We start from the raw sequence: 25,477 nt of genomic DNA on the forward strand, positions 1-25,477 counted from the left end.
TATATATATATATATATATATATATATATATATGCACGTAGACTGTGCATCTGTATATATCTATCAAATCGAGAGCTGCTAAACTCTGCTGTGACATTACATTTAGTCAGTCGAACATATCGTACGTAACAGTATATGTAGCTTGGTCAAGAGCAAAGACTGAACTGCGTACTAAACAACAATTCCGCATGCATTACCATCTCAGGTTCTCCGTATAATGAACTCAGAATCTGACCCCGTATACAGAAGGCATATTGAACACGGCACCATCAGCGAGCTCGGCAACGGTGGAGCTGTGTACGTAGTCCAGCTCCAGCACCGCGCGCGCGTCACCGTTGGATTTCTTCTGAGTGCGTGCGTACGCTCAGCTGCTCCCGGGAGTAAATAATGGGACACATCAGGAAAAGGACAGTGCCAGCAGCTCAGTCCGCGACCGACTTGTTCAGTTCCTGGTCGTCGCCATTTTTTTGCCATTCCAACGCAGCCATCGAAGCCATCGCCGTTACACTGACCACTTCAACGATGCTGGTCTACGAACTTGCGCTCTCTCTCTTCCTCTCTCTTGTTATTGAACGATAGCGTCAGTGTCCATTCCTACAAAGTACAGAGAAATGATTAAAAAGACGAACAGAGTTTTACGGCTTTCGATTTGATATTGTCGGTGTTTCGAGACCGGGGGTCCCTGTGCCGACGAGTGAATGTCGCCGCGTGCCTCAGCCTAGATGGGTCGAGCACGAGGGCGAGCGCGAAGGGGGAAGAGCGAGGCGGCCGGAGACCGGCGTGAGAGAGGTGGGAATCCCGCGGCCTTCGTGTTCGTCCCGCGCCCAGGTCGGGTGCGCTTGCAGTAGGGGGTTACAAGCGTCCACGCGGGAGAGGAAGCGAGCGGCCCCAAGCGAGTGCCTGTTCTCGTCCTCGTCCCCGCGCGGCCAACCTTCTCTAAGAGGGCCCTGGTCCTTCCTTTTATAGGCGTAAGGAGAGGATCCAGGTGTACAATGAGGGGTGTAGCAGAGTGCTACGTGTCTAGCGGGGGAGAGCTAGCGCCCTAAGTACATGCCGTCGTGGCAGCCGGAGAGATTTTGGCACCCAGCTGGTGTGATGTCGTGGCCGTCGGAGGAGCGATGGAGCCTGGCGGGGGGACAGCTGTCGGAGCGGTTGGGTCCTTGCTGACGTCTTCTTGCTTCCGTAAGGGGGCTGAGGGCCGCCGTCGTCACAGAGCATGCGGGGCGCCATCATTGCCTATCTGGCGGAGCTAGCCAGATGGGACGCCGGTCTGGTTCCCTGTGGCCCGAGTCAGCTCGGGGTAGGGTGATGATGGCGCCTCCTGCTGACGTGGCTGGCCTGCGCCCTAGGTTGGGCAATGCGGAGGCTCCTCCGAAGCCGAGGTCGAGTCTGTCTTCCGTGGCCGAGGCCGAGTCCGAGCCCCTGGGTCGGGCGAGGCGGAGGTCGTCGGCTGAGGCCAGGGCGGAGTCCGAGCCCTGGGGTCGGGCGAAGCGGAGTTCGTCGTCTTCTGGGACTTAGCCCGAGTCCGAGCCCTGGGTCGGGCGGAGCGGAGTTCGCCGTCTTCCGGGACTTAGCCCGAGTCCGAGCCCTGGGTCGGGCGGAGCGGAGTTCGCCGTCTTCCGGGGCTGAGCCCGAGTCCGAGCCCTGGGTCGGGCGAAGCGGAGCTTCCTATGGTGCCTCCGACGGGGCCTGACTGCCTGTCAGCCTCACTCTGTCAAATGACACTGCAGTCGGAGTGGCGCAGGCGGCGCTGTCCTTCTGTCAGGCCGGTCAGTGGAGCGGCGAAGTGACGGCGGTCACTTCGGCTCTGCCGGGGGGCGCGCGTCAGGATAAAGGTGTCAGGCCACCTTTGCATTAAATGCTCCTGCGACTTGGTCGGTCGGTGTGGCGATTTAGTCAGGGTTGCTTCTTAGCGAAGGCAGGGTGTTGGGGACTTGTTCTCAAATGCTATGAATTAAGAACAAGGCAACATAGAATGTTAAATGATACTGTCCTTCGTCCGCGAAGCATTATTCCTTTGAGGATAATGGATCTTAGACGAAGGTTGATAAGCGTCTTATTACGAAGTTGAACCTTCGTAATAAACTTTCAATAAACGTTGTAGAATAATGCAAAGTAAAAGGTAAGAATGAATAAATGATCCACAGATGCATTATATAATATTCACTTAATATATTGAATCATAAAATACAATGATACCTATGCCTTGACAAAGGTTGTATTCCGAGAAATGCGATTGCAAATGTCAGAAAATGCGTGAACAGTAACGGAATACTGTTCACTATTTATAGGCACAGGACGCAGCCTGTGAGGAATTACAAGTATGCCCCTTATAAGAACTTACAACGTTGACTCAGACCTTTATGGACTAAAAGGTCATTCTATCTTTAAGTCGGTTTGTAATGCCGAAGCTCTGCGAAAAGGCACCTTCGGCTATCTTGTGCGAACAGCTTCATCCGAGGATCACTTCTTTCTATAAGACCTTCGGCGACGAAGCATAGACCCAACACAGGGCCTCGGGCGAGCCGGAAATATGTTCGCCGTTGGAGGGGGGCCTCGGGCGAGACGGAAATCCTCCGGGGTCGGCCGCCCTTGTCCGAGGCTAGGCTCGGGCGAGGCGTGATCGAGTCGCTCGAATGGACTGATCCCTGACTTAGTCGCACCCATCAGGCCTTTGCAGCTTTACGCTGATGGGGGTTACCAGCTGAGAATTAGGAGCCTTGAGGGTACCCCTAATTATGGTCCTCGACAGTAGCCCCCGAGCCTCGAAGGGAGTGTTAGCACTCGCTTGGAGGCTTTCGTCGCACTTTTTTGCAAGGGGACCAGCCTTTCTCGGTTGCGTTTTGTTCCGGTGGGTGCGCGCGAGCGCACCCGCCGGGTGTAGCCCCCGAGGCCTCGGAGGAGTGGTTTCACTCCTCCGAGGTCTTAATGCCTCGCGTAATACTTCGGCTGGTCTGGTTGTTCCCTCATGCGAGCTGGCCGTAGCCCGGGTGTACGGTCGGGTCCCAAGTTCTCGGTCTGGTATGTTGACGCTGTCAACGGTTCGGCCGAAGCCGGGTTTGCGAGAGCAGCCCCCGAGCCTCTGCACAGGGCGAGAGGGCGATCAAGGACAGACTCGGCTTTTTTACATACGCCCATGCGTCGCCTTTCCGCAAGGAGGAGGGGGGAAAGCGCCATGTTGCCCTCGATGGGCGCCGAACATGGTGTCTCCGGTGAGCTGCAAGCGGGTAATCCGAGTGGACGTCCGTGCGCCATTCGTTAGGGGTCGGCTAGGGGCCCAGAGGCACGCCCAAAAGTACCTGCGGGTGATCTGCCGGACCCGGTCCCCCGGCGACGGGGTCCGAGGGCTCGATGCCTCCCTCTGATGGGATTCCGTTACAAGATCGCTCCCGCTGGTCTCGGAAATGTCCTAGGGTACCCCGGGAGCGCAGCCCGAGCCTTGGTTATGTATCGAACGTACCCATGGTCATCCCTCGCTCGGCGTCTGAGGCGGCTGTGAACCCTTCGGGGGCCAACCTTCGAACCCCTGATCAGTAATGGGCATGGAGCCCGAGTAGCCTGAGGCGGCCGTGGAACCCTTCGGGGGGCCGACCTTCGAACCTCTGACCAGTAGTGGGTGTAGGGCCCACGCGATCTGAGGCGGCTGTCGAACCCTTCGGGGGGCCAGCCTTCGAACCTCTGATCAGTAGGGAGGCTCGGAGCCTGGTTCCTTCACGGGGAAGGACCCTTTTCGGGGTATCCCCCTTTCCCGGTCCCTGTTGCAAGAGAGAGAGAAAGAGGAAAAAAGGAAAAGGATACGAAATCGAACGACGCGGCGTACCTTTACTGGCGCGGTCATTATGGCGAAGGCGAAGCGTCGCCCGCTCCTCCTGCCAGAGGCGCCGCTTGTCCCGCCGCGGAGTTAATGCGACGGGGCGAGTGGTTGACGGGGCGGTCGTTGCGCATGCGCGAGTCGCTCGAGGAACGGAACACGGGCGCGTTGTCTTCACGCCGTGGGAGAGGGTGCTCTCGCTGCCCCCGGATGGGACGTAAGCTTGGCTGACGACGTGACTGCTGCTCCTGCCCGCCTGCCACCGTCATTACTGCCGGCCCATTTTTGGCCGCACTGACCGCCGCGCCAGGCTGGCGCTGCTGAGTCGTGCGCTGGGTCGCCTCGAGTCGCGGTATTGGTTCCGCAGTCGAGGAGGCGCGGTGGTGGCGCAAGTGGCGGTGCAGCTGCATGCACGAAGCAGTTGGCGCGCCAGTTGCATGACGCGTGGGCCTGGGCCTCTAGGCTGGGCATATTGGGAGTCGGAGAAGCGCGCCCACTTGGCGCGGTTGCATGCCGCCTGCATGGCCGCCCACCCTTTCGCCCGCTGGTCTGGGCAAAAGTGGAGGGTCGCTTGTAACCGCTGGGCGGTTGTATGCACCGCGCGCGGTGGTTTGGCTTCTTCTGCCCTGAGTCGGCTTGCATGACGTGTGGGACCCAGCCCCGCGCCGTAGGGGAGGACCTTGGAGTGTGTTGGAGAAGACTCAGCCCGTGACGGCTGGGGACGCGAGTAGGGAGAACCGCCCTTAAAAGGAGGGTGACCCCCTTGGAAGGCGTCCATGTCTTCGCGCTCCCTTATGCATCATGTCTTTCCACCTCCCAAGCCCCCGGATGGGGGAGATCCGCCGTCTTTCCGCCTCGTCGTTGGAGGAACGCAACTCCGTGGGAGTTGGTACCTTTCAGCCATCGTTCGGCTTCAAGGATTTTCATCAGCTAGCCCGGCTGTACCCCCCCCCCCCCCCGCCGGCAGTCACCCAAGACGGCGACTACTAGCCCCTGGGTGGGGAGAAGTAAGCCGGGCTGCGATCTTGGTCCCACCCTCAGCTTCAAGGATGTTCATCATCCTCGCTGGGGTGGAGGCCGGGCTGAGCCGGAGCTCTACCTCCTGCGCGGGTTCGTGGGTCACCCTCTCCCGCGGTGTTCGAGGGAGAGGGCGCTCGCTGGCCCTGCGGGCGGGCCTGACTTCGACAACGTGGGGCTGGTCAACGGCGGGCGTCGTCAGCCCCAACGTGTCGAGCTCGTCGGCTTGGCTCCCGGCGGCCCCTCCTGCTGGAAGGCGGCTGCCGCGCCGTGTGCACGGGAGGACCGCCCAAGATGTCGCGCGCTGCTAGGGCGGCGTTCGTGTTCTGGGGCGGTCCTGCCTTTGCGCCGGTATGGCGCCTCCGCGCGGAGGTCGGTGCCCCACTCGTCCGGGAGGATCTGAGTGGGGATCTGCCGGGAGCGGCTCCCGTCGTCGGTGCCAAGGTGGAGGCGGCTCGAGAAGTCCCCGTCGCCGACGGGACCACCGCCACCATCCGCGCTTCGGGCCTCCGGCTCTTTGTACTTGTCCTCGCCCCTCGAGCGCCGACGTGGGCGAGGGCAAGATTGCAGCAGCACCCACCCTGAGGCCTGCACTGCTGCAGTTCGGCCACCCGGAGCGGGGGTCGTTGTGGTTGTCGTCGGAGCGGGCGGCGGCGAGCCGCCCGTCAGTCTTCTGTTGCTCCGCAGGCCCTCCCCCATCGAGTGGGGTTGTTCGTACCTGCGGGGGCGGAACCGGAGTTCCGTTTGTAATGGCACCTTGAGTGCTGGTGTTTTTGTTCATTGTGGCTGTCGGAGCCTGAACATGTATGTAATGGAGCCGTGTTTTTTCCTCATTTTCGAGCACTAGGACTCGCCTGTTGGTTGTCTGAACCGCTTCACCAAGCGTGAGTCGCCCCGTGTCAAGGTGACGAGTGAGGTATCCGTATCCCGGAGGCGTAGGAGTCCCTCGGCTTGGTCGGCCTTGTTGTCTGAGGCTTCTCTAGCTCAGTTAAAGGGACCCCTTGGCCGCTCTTCGATGAGCCGAGGCCAGGGGTAGCGATATCAGCATGAACAGGGGCAGAGTTGGCTCGAAAATGAAACCTGGTTGGCCGGAGCCCAGCCGGGTCGTCCGTTAGCGGGACCGACGCCGGAGTTGACCAGCTGAGGCCTCGGGTCGGGCTGGCGCCTTGGAGGATGGTTGGCCGAGGCCCCAGAGTGACCGGCCGAGCCGCCTGCTCGGGCCAGATTCCCGGAGAAGTCCCTGGCAGCGATTGCCCGGGTGTGGTGATGACGTCGTCCTTTAGAGCGGAGATCCTTGGACCGCGTCGCCGTCCGAGGCTAGGTCGGACCTCGCCGAAAGTGTCGTCGATGCCGAGGGTGTTGCTGCCCCCTTCCAGTGTCAAGGCCCAAGCCTACAAGATCAGATCGTCTTGTAGCGTGTGTCTCCCGCGGCCGCCGAGGCCAGAACACACACCCTCGCTGTGTTGTAAAGCTGCGTCTCTTTTCTTCTTATTTCGAGCATCTGGACTTTTTTGTCGGCAACAGGGATGTTTGTGCGAGCGAGAGTTGCTTCTCGCGGAAGGTGATGAGTGAGGTATCCGTTTCCCGGAGGCGTAGGAGTCCCTCGGCTCGGTCGGCCTTGCCGCTTACGCGCACTTTTACCCGTCCATGAGGCTCTGTCACCGACTCAGTCGAGAAGGCTCGAAGGATCACTTTGGCAGAAGAACTTCCGAACGTGAAGACTTGTTCGGTCCGCGGAACCACTTATCCGAACGTGAGTTACTTATCGCAGAAGGTGATGAGTGAGGTATCTGTATCCCGGAGGCGTAGGAGTCCCTCGGCTCGGTCAGCCTTGGCTGCTTACGTGTACTCCGTCGTTTTCAGGATCCACTTTTCGAAGTAGTCCAAAAGCATGAAATACATTCTGGCAGAAGGGATCTTTTTTTCGAGGAAAAAATTCGACGCAGAAGGGGTCCCCCCCCTTTTAGCCCCCGAGGGAGGGTCGGGCTTTGCCGAGGCGAGGCCGACCCTTCCTTGATGACTAAATTTTGCGTGGGTGCGAGGTATATGAACAACTTGAAAACATCTTAAGGGTAGAAGCGACGTAGCTGTTGGATGTTCCAAGCGTTGCCGTAGACTTCGCCTTGACTGTTGGCCAGCTTGTACGTTCCGGGCTTCAGAACTTTGGCGATGACGAATGGCCCCTCCTAGGGGGGCGTGAGCTTGTGCCTCCCTCGGGCGTCTTGTCGCAGCCGAAGCACCAGGTCGCCCATCTGGAGGTCTCGGGATCGGACCCCTCGGGCGTGGTAGCGTCGCAGGGACTGCTGGTACCGCGCCGAGTGTAGTAAGGCCTTGTCCCGAGCTTCTTCCAGCTGGTCCATCGAGTCTTCTCGGCTAGCTTGGTTGCTTTGGTCGGTGTAGGCCCTCGTCCTCGGGGAGCCGTATTCCAGGTCTGTGGGCAAGACAGCCTCGGCCCCGTAGACTAGGAAGAACGGCGTGAAACCCGTGGCTCGGCTCGGCGTCGTCCTCAGGCTCCAGACCACCGAGGGGAGTTCCTTCATCCATCGCTTGCCGAACTTGTTGAGGTCGTTGTAGATCCGAGGCTTGAGCCCTTGTAGAATCATGCCGTTGGCATGCTCCACCTGCCCATTCGTCATGGGATGAGCCACGGCGGCCCAGTCCACCCGGATGTGGTGGTCCTCGCAGAAGTCCAGGAACTTTCTGCCGGTGAACTGGGTGTCGTTGTCGGTGATGATGGAGTTCGGGACCCTGAAGCGATGGATGATGTTGGTGAAGAACGCCACCGCCTGCTCGGACCTGATGCTGTTCAGGGGTCAGACCTCGATCCACTTGGAGAATTTGTCGATGGCGACCAGCAGGTGCGTGTAGCCCCCGGGTGCCTTCTACAAGGGGCCGACGAGGTCCAGACCCCACACCGCAAAAGGCCAGGTGATGGGTATCGTCTGCAGAGCCTGAGCGGGTAGGTGGGTCTGCCTCGCGTAGAATTGACACCCTCCGCAGGTGCGGACAATTCTTGTGGCGTCGGCCACCGCCGTCGGCCAGTAGAAGCCCTATCGGAAGGCATTCCTGACAAGGGCTCGAGGCGCAGCGTGATGGCCGCAAGCCCCCGAGTGTATCTCTCGCAGGAGTTCCTGGCCTTCGGCGATGGAGATGCATCGCTGGAGGATGCCTGAGGGGTTGCGGTGGTAGAGCTCCTTCTTATCGCCCAGCAAGACGAACGACTTGGCGCGCCGCGCCACCCGCCGGGCCTCGGCTCGGTCGAGGGGTAGCTCTCCTCGGTGGAGATATTGCAGGTACGGGGTCTGCCAGTTTCGATCAGGCACGACCCCGCTTTGCTCCTCCTCGACGCGCAGTGCCTCACCCTCGGGGGCCGAGGGTACCTCGGACTGAACCGAGGGCGCCTCGGGCCGAGCTGAGGGTGCCTCCGGCGTGTCGTCGATCTTGACGGAGGGTTGATGCAGATCCCGGGAGAAGACGTCCAGGGGAACCGTTGTTCGCCCTGAGGCTATTTTAGCCAGCTCGTCCGCAGTCTCGTTGTAGCGCCGAGCGATGTGGTTAAGCTCGAGCCCGTAGAACTTGTCTTCCAGGCGCCGAACCTCATCGCAGTAGGCCTCCATCTTCGGGTCGCGGCAGTGGGAGTTCTTCATGACTTGGTCGATGACGAGCTGCGAGTCACCGCGGGCGTCCAGGCGCCGGACCCCTAACTCGATGGCGATCCGCAACCCGTTGACCAGAGCCTCGTACTCAGCCACATTGTTGGACGCCGGGAAGTGGAGGCGTAGCACATAGCGTAGGTGTTTCCCGAGGGGCAAGATGAAGAGTAGGTCTGCGCTGGCTCCTGTCTTCATCAACGACCCGTCGAAAAACATGGTCCAGAGCTCCGGTTGGATCGGAGCCGTCGGCAGCTGCGGGCACCAAGATAGGTTCCTTTGTGAGGAGCGCCTTCAGGTTCCCGAGGGCTTCCTCGGCCTCAGGGGTCCAAGTGAAGCACTCGGCCTTCCTTAAGAGGCGGTACATAGGTAGACCTCTTTCGCCGAGGCGTAAGATGAAACGGCTCAGAGCCGCGAGGCATCCCATGACCCTCTGTACGCCTTTCAAGTCCTTGACGGGCCCCATGCTGGTGATGGCTGTGATCTTCTCCGGGTTGGCTTCGATGCCCCGCTCGGAGACGATGAACCCCAAGAGCATGCCTCAGGGCACCCCGAAGACACACTTTTCGAGATTGAGCTTGACGCCTTTCGCCTCTTTGATGAACCCTGCTGCCATTAGCTTGTGGATCTCCTCGCCTATCGCTCTGTGCTTCTCCTCGTCGAATCGGCGCAGAGGATGCTTGATGAGTCAGGCTCCGACCCGAATATCCAGCGAGTGCTCGGCGACATCCCTCGGTATGCCGGGCATGTCCGAGGGACTCCACGCGAAGGCGTCGGCGTTCGCGCGGAGGAAGTCGACGAGCACTGCTTCCTATTTGGGATCGAGCCCGGAGCCGATCCGGATCTGCTTGGAGGCGTCGCTGCTGGGGTCGAGGGGGACGGCCTTAACCGTCTCCACTGGCTTGAAGTTGCCGGCATGACGTTTCACGTCTGGCGCCTCCTTAGAGAGGCTTTCCAGGTCGGCGATGAGGGTCTCGGACTCGGCGAGGGCCTCGGCGTACTCCACGCACTCCACGTCGCATTCGAACGCGTGCTTGTACGTAGGGCCGACGGTGATGACCCCGTTGGGGCCCAGCATCTTGAGCTTCAGGTAGGTGTAGTTGGGGACGGCCATGAAGTTCGCGTAGCATGGCCTCCCTAGTACAGCGTGGTAGGTTCCTCGGAACCCGACCACCTCGAACGTCAGGGTCTCCGTTCGGAAGTTGGAGGGTGTCCCGAAGCAGACGGGAAGGTCGAGCTGTCCGAGGGGTTGGACGCGCTTCCCGGGGATGATCCCATGGAAGGGCGCAGCGCCTGCCCGGACAGAGGACAGATCAACACGCAGGAGCCCGAGGGTCTCGGCGTAGATGATGTTGAGGCTGCTGCCTCCGTCCATGAGGACCTTGGTGAGCCTGACGTCGCCGATGACGGGATCGACGACGAGCGGGTATTTCCCCGGGCTCGGCACGTGGTCGGGGTGGTCAGCTTGGTCGAAGGTGATGGGCTTGTCGGACCAGTCTAGGTAGACTGGCGCCGCCACCTTCACCGAGCAGACCTCCTGGCGCTCTTGCTTGCGGTGCCGAGCCGAGGCATTCGCCGCTTGTCCACCGTAGATCATAAAGCAGTCGCGGACCTCGGGGAACTCTCCTGCTTGGTGATCTTCCTTCTTGTCATCGTCGCGGGCCCTGCCACCCTCCGCGGGTGGCCCGGCCCTGTGGAAGTGGCGCCGAAGCATGACGCACTCCTCAAGGGTGTGCTTGACGGGCCCCTGGTGATAGGGGCACGGCTCCTTGAGCATCTTGTCGAAGAGGTTGGCACCTCCGGGGGGTTTCCGAGGGTTCCTGTACTCGGCAGCGGCGACTAGGTCCGCGTCGGCGGCGTCGCGTTTCGCTTGCGACTTCTTCTTGCCTTTCTTCTTGGCGCCGCGCTGAGTTGACGCCTCAGGAGCATCTTCTGATGGGCGGCCCTGGGGCTGCTTGTCCTTTCGGAAGATGGCCTCGACCGCCTCCTGGCCGGAGGCGAACTTGGTGGCGATGTCCATCAGCTCGCTCGCCCTGGTGGGGGTCTTGCGACCCAACTTGCTCACCAGGTCACGGCAGGTGGTGCCGGCGAGGAACGCGCCAATGACATCCGAGTCGGTGATGTTGGGCAGCTCGGTGCGCTGCTTCGAGAATCACCGGATGTAATCCCGGAGGGACTCTCCCGGCAGCTGCCGGTAGCTTCGGAGATCCCAGGAATTCCCAGGGCGCACGTACGTGCCCTGGAAATTGCCGGCGAAAGCTTGAACTAGGTCGTCCCAGTTGGAGATCTGCCCCGGGGGCAGGTGCTCCAACCAGGCGCGAGCGGAGTCGGAGAGGAACAGGGGGAGGTTGCGGATGATGAGGTTGTCATCGTCCGTTCCACCCAGTTGGCAGGCCAGACGGTAGTCCGCGAGCCACAGTTCCGGTCTCGTCTCCCCTGAATACTTTGTGATAGTAGTCGGGGGTCGGAACCGGGTCGGGAACGGCGCCCGTCGGATGGCCCGGCTGAAGGCCTGCGGACCGGGCAGTTCGGGCGAGGGACTCTGATCCTCCCCGCTGTCGTAGCGTCCCCCACGCCTGGGGTGGTAGCCTCGGCGCACCCTCTCGTCGAGGTGGGCCCGACGGTCGCGGTGATGGTGCTCGTTGCCGAGGCGGCCCGGGGCCGCAGGCGCGGTGTTGCGCGTGCGTCCGGTGTAGACCGAGGCTTCCCGCATGAATCGGGAAGTCGCGACATGAGGTTCCGAGGGGTATCCCTGCCTTCGGGAGGCAGAGCTCTCGGCCCGTCGGACCGCGGCGCCTTCCAGGAGATTCTTGAGCTCCCCCTGGATTCGCCGGCCCTCGGTGGTTGATGGCTCCGGCATCGCGCGGAGAAGCATCGCTGCGGCAGCTAGGTTCTGGCCGACGCCACTAGATGCGGGTGGCGGCCTGACCCTGGCGTCGTCGGCGACGCGGTGCTGGAAACCCTGGGGCAGATGACGTATTTCTCCGGCCGGGGGTTGGCCCGCCCATGCCTGCCCGACGTCCCGGTGGATCGGCTCAAGCGCCCCTGCTCCCTCGTCGAACCTGGCCTGCGCCCCGCGGATTTGCTCGAGCTGTGGGTCATGGCCCCCCGCCTGAACGGGGACCACAGCTAGCTCCCGTGGGATGTCAACGCGAGGCACTAGCCTAGGGAGATCACCGTCCTCCGGCATGCCGAGATGATTGCCTTCGGAGGGACCCCCTAGATCGACGTGGAAACATTCGCGGCTTGGGCCGCAGTCCTCGTCGTCGAGGCTGCGGCTACCGTCGGAACAGTCGGAAAGGCAGTAGTCACATGCGGCCATGAAGTCCCGCATGGCACTGGGGTTGCCAAGTCCAGAGAAATCCCAACTGATGCTGGGCCCGTCGTCTTCCTCGGACCCAGAGGGCCCGTAGGTCGAGACGTCCGTCAGCCGGTCCCAAGGAGACCGCATGCGAAACCCCAGAGGGTTTGGACTCGCCTTTACGAGAACGTCCGCCAAAGCGAGGTCGCTAGGCGGGTTGAGGCTGAATCCAAATGACGTAGGATGGGAATCGGTCGGTACCTTTTGGTCGACGAGCGGCGATGAAGTCACGTCGGGGACTGACTGCACCGTCGTCTCAGGTGCGAGGGTGACGTCCAGCAAGCTTTACGCGAGCGCGCTGGCGTCGTCCGCTTGCTCGAGATTGGTGTGTCGCGGGGAGACGACGCTCGCCTTCGTCTCAAACGCGAGGTCGACGCTCGGTGCGCCCCCCGTTGGGGTACCGGGGCCGTCGGCTCGCTCGACAGCCGACGAGGCGTTGTCTCCTGCTTGGCCTTGGTTGCCCCGCCTCCTCCTCCGTCGGCGGGGGAGAGGACGGGGTGAGCTCGAAGGTTGCTCTCCCACCATGCGGGGGAGACGTCGCCGATTCCGCCGCCGGCGGGCGGGCTGCCAGCCGCCATTGTCGTCGTCGCGCGGCGGTGGAAGAAGTATCATGTCGTAGCTGCCGTCGAGGGACATGAACTCAAGACTCCCGAAACGGAGCACCGTCCCGGGTTGGAGAGGTTGCTGGAGACTGCCCATCTGGAGCTTGACGGGAAGCTGTTCGTCAACACGCAGCAGGCCCCTACCTGGCGCGCCAACTGTCGGCGTTTCGAGACCGGGGGGTCCCTGGGCCGACGAGTGAATGTCGCCGCGTGCCCCAGCCCAGATGGGTCGAGCACGAGGGCGAGCGCGAAGGGGGGAAGAGCGAGGCGGCCGGAGACCGGCGTGAGAGAGGTGGGAATCCCACGGCCTTCATGTTCGTCCCGCGCCCAGGTCGGGTGCGCTTGCAGTAGGGGGTTACAAGCGTCCACGCGGGAGAGGAAGCGAGCGGCCCCAAGCGAGCGCCTGTTCTCGTCCTCGTCCCCGCGCGGCCAACCTTCTCTAAGAGGGCCCTGGTCCTTCCTTTTATAGGCGTAAGGAGAGGATCCAGGTGTACAATGTGGGGTGTAGCAGAGTGCTACGTGTCTAGCGGGGGAGAGCTAGCGCCCTAAGTACATGCCGTCGTGGCAGCCGGAGAGATTTTGGCACCCAGCTGGTGTGATGTCGTGGCCGTCGGAGGAGCGATGGAGCCTGGCGGGGGGACAGCTGTCGGAGCGGTTGGGTCCTTGCTGACGTCTTCTTGCTTCCGTAAGGAAGCTGAGGGCCGCCGTCGTCACAGAGCATGCGGGGTGCCATCATTGCCTATCTGGTGGAGCTAGCCAGATGGGACGCCGGCCTGGTTCCCTGTGGCCCGAGTCAGCTCGGGGTAGGGTGATGATGGCGCCTCCTGCTGACGTGGCTGGCCTGCGCCCTAGGTTGGGCAATGCGGAGGCTCCTCCGAAGCCGAGGTCGAGTCTGTCTTCCGTGGCCGAGGCCGAGTCCGAGCCCCTGGGTCGGGCGAGGCGGAGGTCGTCGGCTGAGGCCAGGGCGGAGTCCGAGCCCTGGGGTCGGGCAAAGCGGAGTTCGTCGTCTTCTGGGACTTAGCCCGAGTCCGAGCCCTGGGTCGGGCGGAGCGGAGTTCGCCGTCTTCCGGGACTTAGACCGAGTCCGAGCCCTGGGTCGGGCGGAGCGGAGTTCGCCGTCTTCCGGGACTTAGCCCGAGTCCGAGCCCTGGGTCGGGCGGAGCGGAGTTCGCCGTCTTCCGGGGCTGAGCCCGAGTCCGAGCCCTGGGTCGGGCGAAGCGGAGCTTCCTATGGTGCCTCCGGCGGGGCCTGACTGCCTGTCAGCCTCACTCTGTCAAATGACACTGCAGTCGGAGTGGCGCAGGCGGCGCTGTCCTTCTGTCCGGCCGGTCAGTGGAGCGGCGAAGTGACGGCGGTCACTTCGGCTTTGCCGGGGGGGGCGCGCGTCAGGATAAAGGTGTCAGGCCACCTTTGCATTAACTACTCCTGCGACTTGGTCGGTCGGTGTGTCGATTTAGTCAGGGTTGCTTCTTAGCGAAGGCAGGGCCTCGAGCGAGCCGGAAATATGTTCGCCGTTGGAGGGGGCCTCGGGCGAGACAGAAATCCTCCGGGGTCGGCCGCCCTTGTCCGAGGCTAGGCTCGGGTGAGGCGTGATCGAGTCGCTCGAATGGACTGATCCCTGACTTAGTCGCACCCATCAGGCCTTTGCAGCTTTACGCTGATGGGGGTTACCAATTGAGAATTAGGAGTCTTGAGGGTACCCCTAATTATGGTCCCCGACAAATATATATATATCTATACTACTATTTAAGACTATAGTAAATGCGTTCACGGTGCACGGTTCTGCCCCCCTCCCCACACACCCCGTGTCAAGGGTAAGGGCGCCGATTTAGTAAAGTCCACCAAGGTTTCCAAGACGGGCGCCAAATCTGAGGTTGTCGTCGCGGTTGGGAAGGCGAAGAAACCGCCGGCGGCCAATTCGACCGCGGATGCCTGTGCCAAGCCGACCAAATCAGGCAAGAAGGCATCGATGCTTGCTGACGCCAAGGCAAAAGCCAATGCGACCATCATCAGCGAGGAGTCGGCGGTGGAGGTGGAGGTTGAGGACGTGGTGTTGACCAAGCAGGCAGAGGAAGGCACCGACGACCTCATCTCCGAGTTCCGGGACCTGCCCAGTCGGCTGCAGGAGACGCTGATACCGGACCTGGCGCGCCTCTCGCAGCACTCCAAGGCGTACCTGTCCGCGGCGAACGCCGGGATCACCGACGGCGTGCGCCCGGTCCTCGGCGGTCTGTGGGCGACGATGGCCACCTCCGCGGCATCAGTGGCGGTGTTGCTGCTGCTGCCGCTCTTCATGCTCACCGCGCTGGTGCGGTGCATGGGCCCGTACCTGCCGCTCCTCCACCACGCGCTACTGCTGGTGCAGGCGTACCTCACCATCTACTTCGCGATGCTCGCGCTCACCGTGGCCGCCACGGGGCTGGCGCCGCTGCGCTTCGACCACGTGGCCTCCTTGCTGCCTACGCCTGGACGCAGGCTGCGCAATCACTCGGCTTCGTGGCCTACCTCGCGCTCCAGATGGTGGACCTCGTCGCCATCTTCTCGGGCACCGCCTCCCCCGAGGACGATGGCAACGGGACACCGCCAAGGCCCTCGGGCTCGCGCAGATGGTGGTCGCGGCGTGCACTACTACGCCACTGTCTTCCACCGCGCCGCGGCAGGGGCCGCGCCCCGCGCCAACTGGCTTCACAATCGTGTGCGCCTGCGCGCGTGCCGAGAGGATGAAAAAGGCCTACCTCTCGGGCACCGACCGCGCCGCCGAGGAGTGGAAGAAGAGCTGAGCTGATCGCGTCGGGAACAGAGAGAGGGAACTTCTCTGGGAGAAAAAAATCCCAATACGGTGGTCGGTGGAAGCCCAACTGTCCATGTGCGCGAACGTAACCCAGAATTTAGGAAGAAAAAAGAGGGTATAAAAGTAAAAGAATACGAGAGCATGTTGTGATTTTCCTTTTTTCTTCCCCTTTCTACATTTATTATTTATATAACATGTTCCTCTTAAATGCATCAATAGGGTGTTTGGCTGAGGAGAGAGGTTGTCCATCATTTTCTTACTCCTCATCTTGCTCATCAACCATGGTTGTTCTTTTTTCCTACTTTTCGCGCTCGTGCAGTTCGACTATCTCATCCCACCGATGGGGATGGACAAATGCAGCGCGAATGGACAAGTGTAGCGCGAACAGTGTGTACAACGACAACGTATACAAGGCGGGCATGGTGATGAATGGGTTGCCCATCAGTGTGTACGCATTGGAGACGTTGGGGTTTGCGGCGACCATGTCCACAGACGGTTGATGAGCAAGATGCTCGGACGCATTGGGGATTCACCGCTGATCAGGTTCGGCACATACACATGCGACGTGTGCGCCGTGTCGGGCACGCTCAAGTGGGACATGACCATTGTCAAGGAATACAAGGGACTACCCCTGCAGCAGGCCGTCGACTACTATGTCAGGGGCACGATGCAGAATATCCGAAGACAACTATTATCAATAATTAGCCATTATAAACTATTTACAAATCTTTACTAATGTTTACAAAATAGCATATCCCTAAATCATTGTTTTTGAGGAAAAAATGGCATATTAGTATTGACACATCACGTATCAATAGGAAATCTCGTAATTGATTAATAACATCTTGTTGACCACATGTATAGCTATTAGACAATATATGAGTTTGATATATGAACATGTATGATGTTTAGTTGCTTCTTCTACTTTGTTCTAATTGACGAATAAAAATGAATGAGTCTTTCCTCCTGTCGGGAGAGCACATCTCATGAAGTGATCCAAAATTAATTACTACTGATGCTTTTTTATCAGCGGTGTTCGTGTACCGCCGCAACACGCGGGCAACTAACTGGTATATATATATACTAGGTATATGCCCGTGCGTTGCCATGGGAGACATAGATATGGAATGACAAACATAATTATAATACATAAAATCCGTGTACCAAAAATATCACGGTAACACTATTATTATAAATATTGTGACTCAAATATAATGAACTGACGTCGAACAAACATTATAATATCACACAAACTATTTATAAAGAATTTTCAAATGGTTTGTTTGTTGCACCCAAAAATATATCTAAGCCAATTCTTTTGGTGATGCCGAGCAACCTGCTAAACTTGCCTGCAGTGATGACAGGCCAGAGGCTTTCACAATGACTGAAAGCACTACAAACTGTGGGGATGAACTGTTGACAAATGTCGAAGAACCTGTGGCCAGTACAACAAAAGAACAATTATCGGAAGACATTGAGACTATGCTAGATAATAATAAAGGTGAGGGGGCTCTATTCTATTAATCTCCTCGATTCCCTGGTTTGGATGCCCCGTTTATTAGTTGCGATCTTGTAACTTCTATTGATCTGCAAGAATTTAGTCCCCTTGAAATTAGGCAGTGGATGTGGTCGACCATGAATGTCCCAACTCCTTTAAGATTATAGGGCTCTCCGACACATGATGAAAGCCTAGATGCATTGCTGTCAAGCTTCAAGACATGAAAGCCTTTCTTCGGTTGTCACTTGGACTCCCATTGGCAGCTTCTAGGTGTAAAACTTTAGCAGAAGCAACAACAAAATACCCATACAGCTACTTCGTCTCTTCGGGGATGTGCATGGCAAAGCCACGTTTCATTTTCTCGATTCTAAGAAATTAAATGTTAAAAAATGATTAGTATATGAGATTCCAACCAGATTAAGAAACTTTATCAAGATAAGGTTCGCGATCAGGTATTTTTAATGTTCCAGTACAGTGCGGGAAGATCCTTAATAGAAAAGAAGTGATTAGATTACCTGGTGATTGTGACATTAGAGTAATACAGGAACTAAATGTGAGGATTAGTGACCCTTTCTATGCTTATAGTTTATACTAAACCTCATTGGTAAACAAATGGTTAACGCCTTTGTAGTTTTGCTATATATTGTAGCATTAGATAAATACAAGACTGTTTTAAAAAAAGATAAATACAGGAAACAACCTATTTGGGAACAACTTTTTCCAAGGTTTTGTCAACTGAGCATAAAATATTTTGTTTTGCTGAAGAAAATAAGTCGCATCATAAGCTAAATGTTTCCTGATATCATGCATTTATTACTGCACATTTCCTACAAGAAAGTAGAAAACGACTATATATATTTACAGTGTCAAGCAACCTACGTGGGAGCAAGCTTTCCAAGACGACGAACCTTCGCGTCAGTCGTATCATCGACCACACTTCCTGATATCTCGATATAATACGACTTTCTAGGCATTCGAGGGAGCTCTCTCCCTACAAGCAAATCAAAATCTTTCTAGTGGAGCTCTCTCCCATTTACAAAGACTCTAGTGCTACCACCAGCGCAATTCTTGGGCATCAGATAGTTGAATTATTTTATAAATGGCTGCAAGGAACGAACAATAGTGTGTGATGACCGGAAATAGACAACGCTCGAGAAAATATGAACATGTAGAAAGTTCGACTTACTGGTATGATGCCTCTACATTCTTGTCCAAAGACACCCCCAAAATCCAGCACCATAGTCATACCTAAATTACAAAAAGTATGTGTTACTTTGCTTTTGACAATTCAGAATGCATTGTGAACTGAAGTTCCCAATAAACCATCAATGGTGCTGAGAAGTGAAGATCTAGTAGAATTTATTTCAAAAGACGAAGAAAAACAAGTGATACACTCATCATACTAACTTAAGGTCCAAATAATGGTAAGTGTTTCTCTGCACATTGTCGGTCTCCAAAATGTACTCATACTACTCATATATCAACCCAGATATGTACAAAGATATCGTCGTCAACATCAAAATAGTTTGACAATACACGTTCTAGGGTAAATTTATTCTTTGTCCAGAGGCAGATCCTTGTCAAAGTTACACTAAATTTAACTGGCTCGTCTTATTCAAAAAAAATATTATTTTTATCTTATATCAAAAAAAAATATTGTTGGGAGTGTGTCCACTCCCCAATTTTTAGCTGCACTGCAGACATTCGGTGTTGTAGATTGGGGTGGAGAGGAAATACCTCGACGATGCAAGTGCCACAACTTCCGCCGCCACCGCAGTTCATCACCTTGCCCTGCGAGCGATACAACAAGACCACGCTTTGTCAGGCAGGCTACAGCACAACACAAATGAAGAAGAAGAAAAGCAGAGCCCACGTATGCGGCGTAGAGCTCGATCTTGTTCTCATTCATGACGTCACAGGGTTAGTTGCATTAATCATCATCATATTCTAAATCTCTAAACCTTGAGAAATAACTAAAAAATGAGATACGACTAATGCACAGGCAGTCAAACTTACTATCTGAGTCGCAAGTATAGTCTTGCAAGCTGGAAGCTGTTGTTGAGTAAATGGATGATCTTCAAAAACATCAGAATAGAGTCATATACATAACAAGACCTCCTACTTGTTTCAAATTTAAACCGCAAAGATAACATCATCAAATAAATTACTCTATGCTACTTCTCCCTTATGAATCACTTCATTAAAAAACTTTATGAAACGATCGCCTAATCTTTGAAAGATATATTTTTTGGTTCGAAGCACATCAAATTCTGCATATGGTGCAAAAAATCTAGTCCTCAAAATCACTACAAATCAGGTTTGAGAAAGAAACAAATAACACAATTCTGCTTCTTTATCAGAGGAGAGATTGATTACCCTGAGGCCTATTGCTAATGCACTTCTTCATGGTGGCTGCCAGGTCTTCCTAGCTAGAGCTCGGCCCGGCTGTATCGCCATGCGTCGACACCATTGATATCCCTAGCAAAGACTCTAGCCCTACAGCAAAGACTCTAGCTATTTGTTTCAAGAGTCTTAAGAACTTGACTAGTAGTGTGCCCGTGCTTTGCTACGGTTTCATTTATACAGCGTAAACTACAAAGATGTGTGCATCCTATTTATTAAAGCCAACAACCATGTTTCAAATATACATTTGTGCAAAAATTTATTATAGGAAGCGATCGGGTGGTGGTGCTTGGTAGTTGAGATATACACGAGACATTTATTAAGAAAAATAAAGAATGGTCTTTTTATCTTGTGTATACGCATTCTTCTACTTTCTTTATAATTAGAAACAAAGAGAAAAAGATTCTAACACAGTTTCTATTACATAGTTAAGCCTAGCGCGTGCGGGCAGTGGCCACACACAAAGCACGTACACAATAATTATATAAAAAACGAACAATATATATTCTTTGTTAATAACCAATGCATAACTAAACTCGGGATATTTTGGATTAAAAACTTAGTCATAAAAACATTGATTGTGTTGCAATATACTGAACATCTTTGTGTAGTAAACAGGAGTGGGACAATTTCTATATATGTTGTTTAAGAAAAGTAATAGATAAATCAGCACAACACCGGTGGCTTTGCCGATGTAGGCCTCAACATCTTCATCTGATGCTTCAGCAGCCTCAACCTCTGGTGCATGCTGACCAACTTCCATCGCCCGACTCATCTGACAAAACACATCACAAATTATAGATAAAATCATTCGATGATGGACATCCCATGCAGACATAGAGATCAGTCATCTTATCATCATCATGTCAGTCTCGCTACAAATTAAATTAATAATAGTGGGAGAGGGGGCAATGTCATCCATCGTATACAGACCCAAAAAAAACAATGCTGTCGCCTGTCATCAAGCCAAGCCCACCAAATCTTCTTAATCTGTCAATCATGGGTCACACCACACCACATTATAGACATCTCAATATATTCCAACTTCAGCTGCTTTGTTCTCATCACATAATTTTTCTTTTCACTCGAGCTTCACATATCACAGAAGAGAATGAACCTAATCACATCAACAAACAAAGAAAAAGGAATGTCGGTTATAAAATTGTTTGTGCACCACTACATAAAACACCAACTCTTTGTACTCGCAAAAAAATCAATGGCATGCAAACCTGGTAATTTCTACCATCAGCTCGCCACATATAGAACATGAGCTACTACTTCCTTGTGCTATTACTTCAGATTGATCGCCAGCCTCGAGCATGCATCTTGAATCCGGTGAGAATGTCTTCTGTAACAGAACAATAGATCCACCCAATCTGCAGTGCACCATATTAAAGACTTACAATTAATAAACATTTCTTTCTCTTCGATTCAATAACAAATATATCATTTCCAACAACAGATTAGGTATTTATCACAAAATCAAAGGTTTTACGAGCAAACCAGACAAGGAAACATCAATTCATATCTCGACATTTCTTAGCAAGTAATAGCACAAGCATCAGCAACACTGATGTTACAAAGTTATAACTTCAGGAGTCATTACCTCAGTTCCCCAGTCAGTTTTGTCCTCATAGCCACAGCTGCTGCTGCCCTTTTTCCCTGCTCTGCCCTTTTTCCAAGGTGAGGGAACAGTGACCACTGCAGTGTCCGCAACGGACGTTTGGCCACTGCTTACAGTAACCTCTACCTTGTTCCGGTGGCGAACAATTTCCAAAACCCTGAAGAACAAAGAACAAGGGTCGGTGCTGGAGCAATGGTTGATGAAAGTGAAACTACAACTATTGAATACAAATTGATAATAAAAAGGATATATTATGCATACTTATGGTTGAGACGTATATCTAAGCCTCTTGCAAGAGTATTTATAACTGGACGATATCCACGAACCATGAGGCCATGGCCACCTGGAAGCAGCACCTCCTGCATCCCATCAACATTATCATGCATAAGGCACAATAATTTCACAATGTGCAAGTATACTGGCCAGATTGTAAGAAAAAGAAACATACCTGATCACAGCCCTGTAGTGAAATTGAATCTGCGTCAGTGGCAAACCAACCCTCCATACGGCACAAATACCACTGAAGAACTTCATGAGCAATCCCTTCTTGTCTGTAGTGAACACATGGAAAACCCACTGTTAAAATGACTGGTATGTTTGTGTTGAACAGTGAACAAAGGCAGGAAGTAGATTAGTACAAACCTCAACTGTGGATTTCTATCCATAACAATTGCAATGGCTTTTGCGATAGACATATCTTCATTGGTTCCTTCCCTCAATTTGCCAGTCTGTGCACAGAAGTGTTGTGGGTAAATCAAATAATAGAAACTACCTAAAATCAACAGGCACTGACACACCACTAATTGAAAGGGGGGAATACCTCTTCCAGTATGGTCTCAAACACCTTCCCAATCTTTTCTACCAACTCCTGTGGTACTTGACGTCCATTAGTGTCATAGAGTGCATAGCTGAAGGCAATAGAACAAGTTAGCGGCCATCATTAGCCCCCATCATCTCTCAAAGCACAATTTAGCCTAATGCAAAGTTTTACCTCTCCAGATCATGATCAAACAGCACAGAATCGTCTCCACTTGTGCGGTACAGTGGAAGTCCAAGCCTTCCAATTATTGGTGCCAAGGGATTTTCTTCACAGACGCCATGAAGCCTTCTCAATAGAAATGATGAAAAAAACACTCAATGCATTCCTTCAAGATGAACTTTTGGGCACATGGTGAAAGTTCAAAAGAATGGAACTCACCAAGATGCTCCCAAATCGACTGGAAACCCAAAAGAGTAGTCAGTGTGAACTCTGCCACCAATTCTATCACGAGATTCCAGAAGAATAACCTGAAATGCATCACAAAAGGATCTTTTCATTTTTCTCAAATAAATATGATTGCATCACCAACACACAAACATGACAAGAAGTAACACTGAAAAATACCTGGAAGGATGCATTTCTGAGCGCATCAGCAGCAGCAAGACCTGTAAACCCACCACCAATAACAATAGCAGATGGTGTGTGTGGCTTTCTCCCATTTTCACCGCATGAGCCTGACATGAAGACAAGATATGTTTTATCTCAGTAAAGATAACACATGAAATAAAAATGTTTAAGTACCAAATGTGTTCAGAAGTACAAGTTTAGTTCTATTGATCATATTGAGAAGAAAAGATAAGTTTCGAAGTCATTTCTAATCAAATTTATTATTCCAGCAGTATCACAATTTGGACATGGAGAAAAGAAGGAAATAAAGGTGGATGGCTCCTGCTTTTTAACAATATTCATAAAAGAAACTTCCTAAAACATTCTTATGTCCGTTACTGCTAGTGTTTGGATGACATACAACCTGTTCAGTTTAATCTTCTGCAAATTTGGATGCAATTGGGTGATTATGTTCTGTCCAAAGTAGTCGCGCAGATGGAGGGTTGGTAAAGTCTTCCCCAATCTGGGCATGTACAACAAAGGTTTACAAATAGTTTTTATTATCATGCACCAGATAAAAGATTATGAAGTAATTGAAGTGAAATTTAAATGCTCGGTGCAGAACTTACTTGGCCCTTGTTAGAGCCACGTTAGTCCTCTGTAAGTTTGATAGAAACCCAACTGTACCAGCTCCATTACTCCTGATTGTTGATATGATAATTATATCTTCCTCCGCGCCTTGGAAACCATCCACAGATTTTACTTTCACTGAGAAATAATCATTCCTCCTGCAGGCCTTCCCAACCTTTTCTTGTATTGCTCTAACTTGAGCATTGTATGGACACACAACACCAATAGAAAGCTTGCTTCGTGTAGAAAGTGTCTCTACAATAGATAAAAAGGCAAAAACATTATAACCTGCCCAAACATAAACTGACTTGATCTTGATCAAATGATATAATACTTATTAGAGAAAGAAATGAAACATACAACTACAGCACTGTACATTATGGCTGCCCTTACCTTTTAACACACTTTGCACTATCATCACTATAATATGCAACGGAACCGTACAATAACACGATAACAATATATATTCTAGATATGTGCCCGTGCGTTGCGATGGAAGTAAAAGATTTGTATGAAACATTGATACGGAGCAACACACATCACTATAATATGCAAAATATGTGTGGAAAACATTATCAATATCACACAAATTAGTTACAGACAAATGTGTCGACAACTGTTCACTAATCAGCTAATCCTTTTTAGCGATATCGACAAGTCTTTGTTGTATGTTTGCAGGGATGGCATATCGGCACGAATTGTCCTCGTAACTTAAAAGATCAATCACAAAGTTTCTTCGAAGAGTCTTTGCATCCTACAGACAAAGAGATAAGAGAATAAAACATATTATCTTGTAGAACGAGATAGCTAGAATGTAAGTTTTGAACATAAAACAAACGTACTACACTCACCCCAACAAATTTCAGTCGTCTGTCATTCCCCCACATAGCCATAGCTTGTAGAACGAGGTAGCTGGTATTAAACCTATAGAATAATATTTGGGCAACTATGTTTTATACAATGATTATCATAGAAAAAATTTAAACTGCTGAGAAGGTGGTACGAAGAAAATACCCTCTTAAGTCAATTGGAACACCAGTCTGAATTGTATGTTCCCACTTAAAGATATCCTCCGCCCATCCAGAACGTTTCTTGCTGTAAGCAATCTTATATTTTTTTGAGGCCATGATAATCGCTTCCGCGAACTTCTTGTATGGCATGTGTTTACACCAATCTTGAGTCGGTGTAAAATCGATAAAAGTCACATGCTTTTTAACATGATCTATTACGAAAAGGGCGTGACATCCATTGAATTTCCATGGCATGAGAACCTGCAAAATATCAGTCATTAGGATCCTACAACAGAAGTGTCCTTTATAAATACATTCGAAATGAACACATACTTACATATCTACAACCCGTGATATAATAATTCATTGATGGCCAACAATCGAGTGTTTTGGCTAACTCTTCTGTTGTAGGATCCTGATGGTACTTTGGAAGTTTACCAAAACCAACCATTCTCTGGACAGTATATATACATGTACACATGATGATTAGATATAGATACTATATATTAATACATTAATGATTGGAAACAAACTTACCCAAAAACGCATGTCCATATAATGCTTTCTATTATTTATGATTTCTTCTTTCGGTCTACGTGACTCTTTATTGGCAAGCAGCCGAACAGCCATATCAAAACATCTTAGAATCATATCTTGAGTTGTCGTTAATATGTTTTGCAGGTCTTTGACAGATATTTCTATCTTAAAAGGATTGAAACTTCGCACCCATGTTCTCCTGTAATGTAGCATGACGAAACTCTATATCAAGAATCTAAGTAGTCGATATACATAAAATAAATAAATCAATGAGCACTTACTCTAGTGTCGTATCGTCTTCTATTGCCATGATATAATCACATAAAACATCTATTGAATCGGCTTTGGCCACTGGCATGTCCTTTGTGGAAAGACCAACCATTAAAAAGTCATTGGTGCAACCATCGTTAGAGACTTTTACGGGAGCTCTTTTATCCCAATCATCAACAAACCACCTTTGCAAGTCTGCTTGAGTAATAGGGCCTTCCTCATCTTCATACACTACTTCGCTATCATCAAGCACGTGGAGTAGTTTCCTCTTATTAGAATCTGTTGGGTTTTCTAATATCTCAACATCAGATGGGCTTCCAGAGTCAACTTCTTTTTCATTTTTGTATAACAGACACCCCCTTCTCTTATTCAGGTCTGAAGATAGTAATATAGCAGCCATTTTTTTCCTAAAGTGTGACATGTCATCCTACAAATAAGAAACAATTATTTAGCATTATATATGTAACACTGACTGTAGATGTCCATATATGTCATAGTAGTATAATAATATACCTGGGTAAAACTGTCAGACAGTTCATCCCCTGACCAGTATTCGATATAGTTCAAAAGAAAGAGGCCACATGAAGAGCTACAATATACATTAATACCAACATAAAGATTAGTATGAATTAAGAAATTGGTAAAGAAGATCTTAGGACGTACCTATCTGTCTGCTTTGCATATCCCATGTCTATTTCTCTGAGCGGCCAAGAAGCAACTTGGAGGTCTGGCCACCTGTGGTCTTTTAACTCCTTACGTTGAGATATCATATCTATTTGTCTTTGTAGTCCTTTAATCTTTATATATGGTAAAATAAAATTAGAGATTGGGATAAGTTAATATTGAATTCATAATTGTTTAGTTTGTGCATACTCACAGAGTCAGTGAGGTCTTTGCGGTCTTGTGA

At 52.5% G+C, this 25,477-nt stretch overlaps 1 protein-coding gene and 2 pseudogenes across 1 annotated transcript; 2 read left to right on the forward strand and 1 right to left on the reverse strand.

Moving 5' to 3' along the window:
• The first annotated feature begins 522 nt into the window (after nucleotides 1-522).
• On the forward strand, nucleotides 523-15,221 carry LOC103631625 (uncharacterized; annotated as a pseudogene).
• Nucleotides 15,222-15,597: 376 nt separating this feature from the next.
• On the forward strand, nucleotides 15,598-15,968 carry LOC109940589 (probable isoaspartyl peptidase/L-asparaginase 2; annotated as a pseudogene).
• A 5,346-nt stretch (nucleotides 15,969-21,314) lies between these two features.
• On the reverse strand, nucleotides 21,315-22,468 carry LOC103631626 (polyamine oxidase 3-like; the record flags this gene model as incomplete). The annotated part of the gene is made up of 5 exons (XM_008652490.2): nucleotides 22,142-22,468; nucleotides 21,956-22,044; nucleotides 21,749-21,862; nucleotides 21,578-21,665; nucleotides 21,315-21,485 (listed from the first exon to the last, which is right to left on the reverse strand). Coding segments are annotated over exons 1-5 (579 nt in total), but the record flags the coding sequence as incomplete, so codon positions are not given.
• Between the last annotated feature and the right edge of the window lie 3,009 nt (nucleotides 22,469-25,477).

Source organism: Zea mays, chromosome 6 (genome assembly GCF_902167145.1).
Source record: "Zea mays cultivar B73 chromosome 6, Zm-B73-REFERENCE-NAM-5.0, whole genome shotgun sequence".
Taxonomy (NCBI): domain Eukaryota; kingdom Viridiplantae; phylum Streptophyta; class Magnoliopsida; order Poales; family Poaceae; genus Zea; species Zea mays.